Source organism: Aedes albopictus, chromosome 2 (genome assembly GCF_035046485.1).
Source record: "Aedes albopictus strain Foshan chromosome 2, AalbF5, whole genome shotgun sequence".
NCBI classification, from domain to species: Eukaryota; Metazoa; Arthropoda; class Insecta; order Diptera; family Culicidae; genus Aedes; species Aedes albopictus.
Genome location: NC_085137.1, coordinates 377,056,440 through 377,069,682, shown reverse-complemented (window position 1 = coordinate 377,069,682; position 13,243 = coordinate 377,056,440). Strand labels below are relative to the sequence as shown.

The window sequence follows — 13,243 nt, the reverse complement described above, 5'->3', positions numbered from 1 at the left end:
TAGAAATACCTCCACTTTCGGGACTGTCTGTGGGGGGAATATTAAACACTAATCGTCCTATTCCTCCTGCATCGAATATGGTTCGCCCTGGTCCACTGTCGTCTCAATTCCTGGTGCCACCTTATGGAAGCGGTTTTGGCCCTTCGCCTCAACAGTTGGCCGCTCGGCAGGTGGTGACCAAAGAGCTCCCGATATTCTCCGGGGATCCGATCGATTGGCCGCTGTTTATAAGCAGCTACCAACACTCAACAGAAACGTGCGGGTACAGCAACTCTGAGAATCTTCTACGACTACAGCGCAGCCTGAGAGGTAGCGCTAAAGAATCCGTCAGCAGCTTTCTTCTCCACCCGTCTACAGTTCTCCAGGTTATGTCCACACTGCAGCAGTTGTACGGCCGTCCGGAACAGATCGTGAACAACATGATCGCCAAGGTTCGATCAACTCCTCCACCGAAACCCGACCGGCTGGAAACGCTGGTAAGCTTTGGACTGGTGGTCCAAAATCTTTGTGGACATCTGAAAGCAGTTGGATTAGAACAACATCTGGCGAATCCGATTCTTCTTCAAGAGCTGGTTGACAAGCTTCCGGCAACAGTGAAGTTCAGCTGGGCGCTCTACCAGGAGCAAGCTCCGGTCGTGGACCTAAACGTGTTCAGCGACTATATGGCGAGGATATCTTCAGCAGCGAGTGGTGTCACCCAGTTAGCTAGCGTGTCGCAAAAACCTGCGAAGAAGGAACGTAATCGTCAGAAGGAGAAATCGTTCGTCTACACACACGTTTCCACGGAACAGCCGAAAGCGACGCACCGGAAAGATGCAGAGAAAATGGGACCAGATGGAGGTAAATCTAGCAACAGCAGCAATAGATGGTGCGCCGTTTGCAACGTTGATAATCACCAAATCGAAAGCTGTACATCGTTCAAAGGCCTTGACTTGGATGGTAGGTGAAAAGCGGTGAAATCACACAAGTTGTGTGCTCGTTGCCTCACATCTCATGCGCGTTGGCCATGCAAAGGGGAAGTGTGTGGAATCAACGACTGCCCCAAGCGACATCACCGTCTGCTCCATTTCGATCCACCAGCAGCGGCTAAGATAATCAATGCGGTTGTAACTGTTCATCGTCAACTGTCGTCGCCAACTCTCTTTCGTATTCTCCCAGTCACGTTGTATGGTAGTAAAGGGCAGCTCGACACCTACGCTTTTCTGGATGATGGGTCATCGGTGACTCTTGTGGAACGGTGGATAGCAGACGCACTTGGAGTCAGAGGAGAGACAGAAACGTTGCGTATCGAATGGACTGGTGGTATCAACAAAACTATTGCAGGAACGGAAGTCGTCACGATGGAAATATCGGAAGCAAGTGGCCGGAAACGGCACAGAATGTCCGAGGTGTACACAGTCGACAATCTGGGCTTGCCAAGACAGACAACGGACTACGCTGAGCTTTCGGCACAATTCGCGCATCTCAGCAAGCTTCCGGTCAAGAGTTTCCGCTCTGCAGAGCCAGGAATCCTGATTGGACAGAGCAATTCACACTTGCTGGCTACGCTGAAGCTACGAGAGGGAAAATTGACAGAGCCGATTGCAACGAAGACTAGAGTTGGATGGACAGTGAGTGGTAGTCTGCGGAAGCCTCAAATGCATAAACAACTCCACATGAAGACTGAATCGACGGATGATGAGCTTCACGAGTACATTCGCCACTTTTTCGACGTCGAGAGCTTGGGTGTATCGGTGGTGCCAGCTGTAAAAGGGGCTGAAGAGCAACGTGCTTACGAGATCCTGGAGGCGACAACGCAGCGGCTAAACGGCGAAAAGTACGAGACCGGACTGCTGTGGAAACATGACTACGTTGAATTCCCAGACAGCCGACCGATGGCAGAGAGACGGTTCAAGTGCCTCGAGAAGCGCTTGCAACAGAATCCAGTGCTGTACGACAGCGTTCGTAGGCAAATAGAGGACTTCAAAGCAAAGGGCTACATCCACCAAGCATCGGCAGAGGAGTTAGAGCAATTCGATCTGCGACGTACATAGTACCTGCCGATTGGAGTGGTCGTCAATGAGAAAAAGCCAGGAAAAGTTCGTGTAATCTTGGATGCAGCAGCAAAGGTCGACGGCACGTCGTTAAATTCCATGTTACTCAAGGGACCGGATCTTCTAACACCGCTATTGTCCGTGATGTTTCCGTACCGGGAGCGTCAAGTAGCAGTATCCGCTGACATCAGAGAGATGTTCCTGCAAATATTGATTCGTAAAGAGGACCGTAGTGCATTACTGTTTCCATACAGAGACTCCCCAGAGCTACCAATCAGCACGATGGTATGCGATGTCGCGATATTCGGAGCGGCTTGCTCTCCCGCGCACGCTCAGTATATTAAAAACATAAATGCGGCCGAACAAGAAGCGGAGTTTCCACGAGGAGCAGCGGCGGTGAAAAAACGGCACTACGTGGACGATTACGTCGACAGTTTCGACACGGCGGAAGAAGCGGTGGAAGTGGCCATGGAAGTGATTGAAGTGCACAAGCGAGCGGGATTCCATATCCGTAATTGGATGTCAAGTGACAACAGCGTACTCGAGAAGTTGGGTGAAGCTAATCGGAAGTCGGCGAAAGCAATGCTACCGGAGAAGGAGATTGCATTCGAACGTGTTCTTGGAATGGCGTGGAATCAAGAAGAAGATGTCTTTACGTTCTCTCTGCAGTCTTGGGAGAAAGTGCGTAAACTACTGGAGGACACCATGATCCCGACCAAGAGAGAAATGCTGCGGCTTGTCATGAGCATCTACAATCCGTTGGGATTGGTGGCTTCTTTCGTAATACACGGGAAAATTCTGATTCAAGATGTGTGGCGGACAGAAACCGATTGGGACTGCAAGATTCCGGCGGAAATTGCTGAACGTTGGACGGAATGGATAGCGGTGCTGAAGCGGATGGACGGACTGTGTGTCCCTCGATGTTATTTCCCGGGATACGACCCAGGAAGCTATAAGAATGTAGAGCTACACGTATTTGTGGACGCAAGCGCCCAAGCTTATGCCGCCGTTGCGTACTTTCGTATTATGGATCGAGGACAATTCAGGGTAGCGCTTGTTTCGTCGAAAACGATGGTTGCACCACTTCGAGGGCTATCGATACCGCGGATGGAATTGATGGCAGCATTGTTGGGAGCTCGCTTGCGGAGGACAGTAGAGGAAAACCATTCGTTGGCGATCCAGAAAACCTTCTTCAGGAGTGACTCATCTACGGTATGCTCCTGGATCAAATCAGACACGCGTAGGTATCGACAATTCGTTGCCTTCAGAGTAGACGAGATATTAAGCCTCTCAAGCGTCGACGAATGGCGGTGGATTTCTACGAAACTCAACGCGGCTGATGAAGCTACTAAGTGGGGGAAAGGTCCTTCAAGTAGCGTAGAAAGCCGCTGGTTCCAAGGACCAGAGTTTCTCTACATTAGTGAACCAGAATTGTCGGAAGTTCCAGAAGGTGCAGATGAAAGCGATAAGGAGTTGCGGGAAGCTTACGTGTTCAGTCATCTAGTGAGGCAACCGATGGTACATGTGGACAGATTTTCACGGTACAAAAGAATGCTGCGTGCAGTGGCATACGTCCACCACTTCGTGGATAAACTGCATGCCCGGAGGGATACTAGAACGACAGACACTATCGGGCTCACAAGTGGGCAGATTCAGAAAGCAGAAAGGACTTTGTGGATGATGGCGCAATCTGAATCATTTCCGGACAAAGTAGCAATCCTGAAGCGAAATTTAGAACGAAGCAGTGATCAGCAGAAGCAAGTAGGAGCGTCCAGTAGTCTTTTGAAGCAGTCGGCGTTTGCTGATGAACAGGGAGTGCTGCGGGTAGGCAGCAGAGCCGCGGAAGCAGAGGTGCTAGCTTATGATGCCAAGTTTCCCATTATCCTACCTAGAAACCATCAGATTACGGCGCTACTGCTGGATTTCTATCACCGGAAGTATGGTCATGCTAACGACGAGACTATCGTAAACGAAGTGCGCCAGAAATTCTACGTGCCTCGGCTACGAGTTGAAGTGCGCCTAAGCAGGAAGCGTTGCATGTGGTGTCGTGTCTACAAGACAACTCCGATACCACCGAAGATGGGACCCCTTCCAGCAGTACGAATGCAGCCAGGAGTACGCCCATTCACGTTTGTTGGTGTAGACATTTTTGGACCATATTCGGTGAAGATAGGACGAAGTGTAGCGAAGCGATAGGTGTGTCTATTCACCTGTCTTACGGTCAGAGCGATACATCTGGAGGTGGTTGCAAGTCTGTCCACCGATGCATGTAAGAAGTCGTTCAGGAGGTTTATTGCTCGACGAGGCTCCCCACAGGAGATCTATTCTGACAATGGGACGAACTTTGTCGGGGCCAGCCGGGAACTACAAGATGAAATCAAGCGAATCCACACCGAATTGGGCAGTACTTTTACGAATGCCCAAACCCAGTGGCGGTTCAATCCCCCAGCTGCCCCTCACATGGGCGGTTGTTGGGAAAGAATGGTTCGTGCTGTGAAGTCAGCGCTGGGATCCATCCCGGAGGTAAGAAAACTGGATGACGAGTCGTTCACTACTGTGCTGGCGGAGGCGGAAAGCATGGTCAACTCCAGACCATTAACATTCATCCCTCTGGAAACGGCGGATCACGAATCGTTGACTCCCAATCACTTCCTGATGTTGAGTTCAACTGGAGTACGAGAACCGGAAAAGTTTCCAACGGATGCAGGAGCAGCTTTGCGGAATAGTTGGAATATGGTCAAGCATACTCTCGACAACTTTTGGCGCCGATGGGTAATAGAATACTTGCCCACTATAATCCGTCGGACGAAGTGGTTCCGAGACGTAAAACCGATCCAGGTAGGGGACCTGGTGCTCGTGGTCGACGAGAATGTGAGAAACCGCTGGATACGAGGACGAGTGAGCAGAACGATTCCTGGGAAAGATGGAGTATCGCGTCGAGCAGAAGTGCAAACATCAGGAGGAATTCTGAAGCGACCTGCTACGAAGTTGGCTGTGCTGGACGTGGTTAGATCTGGTGACGCCAAACCGGAAGCTGAGGCGACACGGGGGGAGGATGTCCGCCGCATCAGCCCACTGTCTAGATGGTGAGCCACTACCTGACGGGTAACTGGACAGGCGATCATCGATAGACGAAGATGAGATTGAGAAGAAGATTGTTTTGGTTTGAAGATACTGGATTGACTGGAAAAACGTGAAAATTGTGAATTTGCAAGGTAGAATTATTGAAACAAATGTATTTACAGTTAATTGAAATTTAACTTTATTGTAGCTATTGTAAGAATTATATAGATTACTGTGGGCGAATTGTGTTAGAAATACTATTGGATACTAAAATGTGAGTAGTTTGCTTGAAATTTATATGATGAACTTTAACTTATTAAATGCATTACTTGCAGCTTTGAGCTGATTAAACTCCCACAACAAGTGGGTTTCTGCTGCAGGAGTTCCGAAAACCCTCTTCGCCACAGGCATACCTCCAAATAAATAATTCTGGTATTTTTCCTGGAATATATCCAAGAAGTTTTCAGGGGTTTCCCCCGGATATTTTTTTTTTGATTCAAATCAAAATCCTTTATCAATTTCTTTCAGAATTCTTACAGGGATTCCCACCAAAATTCTTCCTGGAATTCTTTCCAGAAGTATTCCACTAGCATTTTTCAGAATATTTCCAGTGATTTCTTCCAGAATGCTTCCAGTAATTCCCTTAGGAACTATTTCAGCGATTCTTTTCGGAATTCTTCCAAAGACGTCTTCTAAAATTCTTCCAATGATTTATCACGAAAATTTACAAATATTACTCCAGGAATTTCCCTAAGGCAGCATCCATTTATTACGTAATGCTAAAATCGAGATTTCTAGAAAGCCCCCCCCCCCCGCTCCTCCCTCCGTAACGCTTTTTTGTATAAAAACCCAAATTTTTTTGTATGGACCGTAACGCTTGGCAATACTTCCCTCCTTCCTCTAGAGCGTTACGTTATTTGTGGACGGCGCCTAAGGACATCTTCCGGAATTCAAACATCTGTCTTCTACAGATATCTGGCAATTTGTTTTCAGAAATGTCTCTTTTGACTTGACTGGCTTGGCTTTGCACTTGAAAGTTTTTCATTGATTCTTCCCGAAACTATTCCAGGGACTTCTTCTGGAATGCTCCCGGGATTTTTCCAGGAATTTCCTCAAAATTTTCTTCAAGCATTCCATCAGGTATTTCTTTCAACGATTTCCTTCCGTCTGCCATAGATTTTTCCCAAATTACTGCATATGAATATCTGAATGTTTCCCGAAACTCCTAACAGAATTTTATTTGGAATTTACAGAGTTCCTCTTAGAATTCCTCCCAGAACTAGCGTTAGCGTAGTTATTCTCTTAGAATTCCTCCCACAACTTAACCGGAAACTGTTCCAGAGAATTTATACCAGAATTGTTCCTCGAAATCTTACGAAATCCAATAATTCTAATAAAATACCTTTCAAATATTTCTCTTGGAATTCTTCTTGGGTTTTCTTCCGGAATCCACAAAAGGATTTGTTTGGGGTTTCTCTTAAATTTCCTTTTGAATTTTTGACGTAGATTCCTTCCAATGTTCTTCCACAATTTTTTGCTCTCAATTCTTTCACGGATGTTTTTTTAAGCTCTTCAATGGTTTTCTTCTGGAACTTATTCCAAGGGGGTTTCTTACAGATTTCGCTCCAAAATTTTACAGACTTCTTCCGAAAATGACTCCAAGGGTTCTTTCTGAAATTATTCTAAAGAATTCTCTCTAAACGCTTCCGGCAACTCTTTAAAAAAAAATGAAAGAATTTCAAAACGTTCCTGAAATTTATTTCGAAAGTTTTTTAAGGGTTTAACTTGTAGAGATTTCATCTTGAGTTCTACTAAGAATTCCACTCGGATGGTTTCCGAGAATCTCCAGGTTTCTTCGAAAATCCTTCCAAAATTGGTTTTAGGATTTCTCACGGAGTTGATGAAAAGATTCAACCAAAAAGATTGACAGAGATTTCTATCAGAACACTTCCAAGGTTTCATCTGGGGATTATTTCAAGATTTCTTTATGGCTTTTTACATGACATTGTTTTTTAAGAAATCTTACTCGAAAATTTCCCAAGAACTTTTCGGATTTTTCTAAAAACTTCTCTCGATATTATTGAGGTATTTTTTCAGGAATTATTCTTAAATTTCCTGTCAAGCTTCTTTAAGGGAAATGTTTCATTGATTTTTTTCCCGAATTTTTCCAGTGTTTTTCCATACATATATGGATCCCATATGTCCACAAAAAAAAGATGCCTCCTGGAATTTTATTGCTAAAAATTAATCCCAGATTTATTCTTAGATTTTTCCCGGAATTTTTCCAAGTTTTTTTCCAAGAATAATTCCTTTTTTTTCTCTTTTACCATTCATTCGGGAATTTCTGCCTTAAATCTGTGACGCACTGCTTCGGAAATTGTTCCAGAGATTCTTTCCGGAACTTAGACAAAGCATTTTTCTTGTGTTTTTTTCAGGGACGATTCTCACATTTTTTTCATGATGTTGTCTTGGAAATATATTAGTAGGTTCTTTAAGGTTTTCCCCAAATTCATCAGCTATTTCTCCCCGAAGGATTTCTTTCACAATTCAAAGAATGCTTCCCGATTTTTTTAGGGATTTTTCCAGTTTTTATTCTATATAAACCATCGGAAATTCGTTCGGGGATTTCTAGAGGAATTCCTCTAGTTATACCTCCAGTAATTCCCACAAAGATTCCGGTTGTATTTTTTTATTCTTCCTGTCATTTTTATCACTTTTTTAAGGTAGTTATCTTCTACCAGTTTTTTTTCCCAAAATTTTTTCAGAGATTCTCCAGGAAATATTCTAAACATTTTTCTCGACAATGTTCAGAGATTTCCTGGAACTTTTAAAGACTCTCCATAAGCATTCGGCCTCTGGAGCCGACCTACTAATAGCATTCTGCTAAGGGCTCTTCCAAAAATTATTTAGAATTTTGTCTAGAAACACTTCAAGGGACTCATTTTGAATTTTTTACAGAAAATGCTTTCAGAATTCTTCCATGGGTTATCTTTGGAAGTTTTCCAAAGATCTGTCAAAACTCTTTAAAGAATTTTTCAAGAATGCTCTTTGGAATTCTTCTAGGGAACCCTTACGCAAAGTAAGAAGATTCAAACCAGGTATATCTCCAGGTTTTTCTTCCGGGCTTCTTAAAGGATTGCTTCCAGATTTTTCTTCTAGAAATTCCCTCTGGATTTCTTCAAGGTTTTTTTTATAACAATTCTTTCAAGGGTACTTGTTCGTATTCCCCTAGGGGTTATTTTCAAAAAACTTCATTAGATTCCTCCCAATATTTTTCAAGAACTACTTCCGGATTTTTTTTCTAGAGATTCTATTCAGGATTTAAAAACATTCTCAAGGATTCCTACCGAAGTTCTTCAAGAGATTACATTCGAAACGACTTTCATCCGGAAATCCTATTTTCTTCTCAGGAATTGTTTCTTGAATTTTTACAGTGATTTCTCCAAAAATTTTAACTAAAAATTTTCAAAAAGATTTCTCGAACAATTTTGAGAGATTTCTCTCGAAACACATTCTAGGATTGTTCCCAGATTCTTTCAGGATTTTCTTTCGAAATTCTTCATAGCATTATTTACAGGAATCTTCAGGGATTTTTTTACAATTCTTTCAAAGATTTTTCATGGAAATCTTTCAGGAGTTCCCGTTGAATTTCTTTCATGGAATTCTTCCGCAAGTTTTACAGGTTTTTTTTTAATGTTTCTAGAATTGGTTAGTGAAATCTTCTCGAGTTTTACCAGAAATTTTAAAAGAATTATTCTGGGAATTCTTCCTGTTGTTTATTTCGGATTTCTTCCACGGGTTTCTCGCAAAATTCTTTCTGGACTTTCTTCGCGATATTTTTCTGGCATTTCTTTTGTACTTCATCTGCATCTTAGTCCCGAGAGTATTCCAGGGATTTCTCCCAGAATTAAAAAAAAATCTTTGCAGAACTTTTACAAGAACCTCCTCTTGGAGTCCTTCCTGGAGTTCTTCCAGGAAATTCTTTCCGTGATTTCTCTCGGAATCCATATAGAAATCCTGGAATTCTTCCAAGAATTCCTTTAGCTATTTCTTCCGTAAATTTTCAAAGCTTTTTTTCCTCTTAGCTCCAAGGTTTCGTTCTTAATTGAACGATTAAGATCCAAATTGGGATCAAATCGCTGTAGCCAATATAATTAGGCCGTAGGCCTACTTAGTAAGACTGCAGGTCAAACTAAATTTTATTCAAATCGATACCCAACCTTTACCTTTTGGTACCATATCTCCTGTCACCTTTAAACGTACTACATTTACAGCTTTTCATATCCATGAATTGACTTGTAATCGCGTAGGTTTGTAGGAGTGTACGCGGATTCTAGGGGCCTGTCCATAAACTACGTAGACTCTTAGGGGTGGACGGGGGGGCGGGGGTCTGGCCAAAGTCTACGCTACATACAAATTTCGAAAATTTTGTATGAACAAATGTCTGCGAGGGGGGATCTGAGATGGCCGAAAAAAAGTCTACGTAGTTTATGGACAGCGCCTAGTTTGTTCTTTATTGTGAAATTTCGTTTGTTCTTGTCAATCACGGAGTAGAAACTACGAACTGTACTGTCATCTCAGCTCGAGCTGTATCATACAATAACTAATTATATTTATTCATAAGATCACTGCACAGCGCACAGTGTCATCTCCGTGGAGAATACGTGCAATCCGAAGCAAACTCTGTATAAAAAGATGATATATCTTCAACAACCCTTGCCTCCCATGATACGCATACTTTACTATGTCACCTGCATCAACGCCTAAGTACACACTTGTCTGCTTGAATCCACCAACCGCAACCGTCGTCGTAGGTACCCTGCATCCATCATCATATCAACCCACGATGTGCAATTGCTGCTCCGTCCGACTCGTGCCAAGTGGATGCGTAATGAGCGAATCATAAGAGCGTGCCGCCGTCGGTCGTCGTCGCCCGCCACACTACCTTCTGCTCCCGTATACCTTTGCAATTAGTCTCATTTCGCAATTAGCCATGGGAATTCAGTTCGGTTGCCGAAGCAGCAAAGGTGAGGACAACGGTGACGTACATACCTACCTCTATGGCTCTGTGGCTCTATGCTACTTCGGTGGAACAATCCCACTTTGTTTCTCAAAAGATGCGTTTATGCTGCTGTGTGGAAGGGCTATACAGAGGCTGGAACACTGCGTTGCGTTGCCGCGATGTGTGTGGCTGTGTGAGCTCTGCTGCTGCGTCGCGTCTTATGCAGTCTTGGTGGTTTTCACGGTTGGCTGGTACAAATTCAATTAATTTGCTCGCAATAGAGTGTCTAGGTCGCGTCGCGAAATCGTATTGGCAGTTGTATAATCCCGCGTGAAGGCAGACGGAAATTATGGATGAAACCAATTAGTCCATTTCGATGAAGAGGTTTAGTCTGCATGAGGACGTTTAGAATTAGACCTATGTAACGGTTTGGTTTGGTTTACTGCAAATTTGAAACACCAATGAAATTGACAGACTCCTTTTTAAAAACAATTAAATGAATAAACACGTTAGTCGATGACATTTCTCAAAGTCGAGGCTGCAAGGTGCTTTAATGTTGAATATTGCAGAATTTAAAGGCATTTTTCCTGAGAATCGAAGTCCAACAAATCGTGCATTATTTGGTACCTACCTTGTAATTTATAATTGATCGGACAACCACCGACATATGTTCTCGTTCTCAGGTCTGGCATGACAAGGTATTCAAAATGTCCAAAAATTGATCGGACAGCAGTACCTCTCTGATTTACACGAGTGTCGCTATTCGATCACTTTTGCACATTTTGATTATATTGTCACTCCCAGACCTATGAACGGAAACATTTTGAATTTCGTATGCGTAAAATTCAGCATGAGTACCTGTCGATCCGTGTCAAAGTTGGAGCTCGATCGACACACTATATATACACCAATTGTTGCTTTATAATAGTAATTATAGCTGAACTAAAATTATGCTGTACACATTACTATACAAATGCTTTTTCAATGGAAAAAGTAGCCATTATTCAACTTTTCCTATCGGTATTAACAGAGATAATTTTAATCACTTTTCAAGCGTTTAATAAGATTTTTATTCGACTCACAGTAATTCCTTTACTTACAACATCGTTTAACAAGACCATTTTCTACTTCTTGTTAAATTCATGTAACAATTAGCACATGTATCTGAATGATGTGTTTTTTGCAAGTCAAATAAGCGCTTTCATTTCATCAGACTTCGATTCAAAGTACATGATTACAAACACGTGTTTTTTTTTCTGAACAACTGCTGAATTAATCTGTTGTTCAGCTGTTAAACATAATGTTCTATGTTTATTCACCACTGCTGAATAGGAGTCGAAGTCTGATGATTATTAAACCACGGGAAGTTTATGTTTTGATTTGAGCACTGCAATTCATCATCTCTAGGAAGGCAATCTACGGGTCACGAGTTTGAAAAAATAGGTAAATTTATGTACAGTTATTATTTCACAATAGTTGTTCTCAGCATAAGTGACAATCATTTGCATTTTATTTATTTTTAATCATTTTGGCCAAAGCTGAATAACAGCTTTACTATATAGTTGTAGAACGTTTTAACAATAAATAGTTCAGTTGGAAGACAACACTATGCTTTATAATTTCTCCAAATTTGTGTGAACAAAACCCGAACAAAGGTTGTGCCTGAAAATTATCTAAATGTTATTCAACATCATGCTGAATTAATTCATCGTAAAGGTGCTTGTAAAATGATTGATGGTTAGTTGGACAGCTTTTAAAAGATAAGCATTTTGTATGGTAAACGGCGTCCCAGTCAACACACGATCGCATATGATGCTGAATAGGATGCAAAAGTGGAGGCGATATACGTACACTTTACACGCGGTTAAATGAGAGCATGTACGCATATGGCCTCCACTTTAGCATCCTATTCAACATCATATAAGACTTTGTGTTAGCTGGGGTTTGTCCGATCAATGCACCACAGTGTAGGGCAGCAGAAAAATCGCTGTGGGCGTTAAGTGGGTGGCAATGTCTTATCTGTACGACAACCCAAACATAAACATTCCATAAAACGTCCATATGGGACATGGGTCTCCTTGCATCTATACTAGAGACGTTCTTAAAGTGTTGAGCGCAAGATCTTTTGAGGTTATTACCTAAATGGATTTCAAGATTGCAAAAGAGATGCGAATTTGAATCTTCGGAGAAACCTTGGGAGCAATCTTCTTGAAAAAAAGACACGGATACCATTTTCAGCCAGAGGCTGTACAGACTGAACGAAACTTAACACTAGACGACAACGAGCACGGCACGACATACATTACGAGCACCAGTGAATACGAGGAAGAAACCTTTTCGCGAAAAGTTTCATCACTCGGAGGGGAAATCAGACCCCCACCCCATGGCATGGTACGGCTATACGCTTAGTGACGCTAACCGCACGGCCACGAGGCTACACAAAGAAGCAAGAATTTATAGAGAAATCTCATGAGGCATTTGAGGAGAAATTCCTATAGAATTTCTTCAAAGATTTCTCGGTGGATACTTCTTAGAGTTTTCTTAGGGAGCGTCCATAAACGACGTAGCAGTTATGGGGAGAGGGGAGTCTGGGATTGTGTGACGAGCCATATATTAAATATGGAACAATATACTACGAGGGGCAAAGGGAGTGAAAATCAATCAAAAAATGCTACGTCATTTATGGACGCTTCCTTAGAATTTCTCTGCAAGTAACATTACATTAGAAAATCCTGTAGAAATGCCTAGTACGATTCCTGCAGTGCAGAAGTTGCTTCAGTAACTTATACAGGAGCTTTTCAGAAGATTCCTCTCAAAATTTTTCTTGAAATTTTTCCAAGAATGCCCGCTGGGTTTACGCCAAGAATTTTCCAAGATTTTCCAAGTTTTATTTTTAAGATTTTACCAAGAATGACCTATATAAATTCTTGTTGGGATTCCTCCAACTATTCTTGTTGAAATTCATCAGGCAATTTCTTTTAATTGTTATTCTCCAGAAATTCAACCAGAGATTTTTGTTCCTTTACATTTCCTCCAGAAATTCTTCCTATTCGTATCACCGAAAATCCTTTTTAGATTCCTTCGAGAACTTATTTAGAAATTCCTCCTGGCATGTTTCTGGGATTTTTCCAGGAATTTGAGGTGG

The 13,243-nt window shown here is 42.5% G+C and overlaps 1 protein-coding gene across 1 annotated transcript; it reads left to right on the top strand.

Annotated features, from left to right (window-relative positions):
- Positions 1–77: 77 nt before the first annotated feature.
- Positions 78–5,123, top strand: LOC134286795 (uncharacterized). Its single transcript, XM_062848468.1, has 4 exons — positions 78–939; positions 1,015–2,025; positions 2,101–4,162; positions 4,259–5,123. Exons 1-4 carry the CDS (start codon positions 78–80, stop codon positions 5,121–5,123), a joined length of 4,800 nt encoding a protein of 1,599 aa, XP_062704452.1.
- The last annotated feature ends 8,120 nt before the right edge of the window (positions 5,124–13,243 follow it).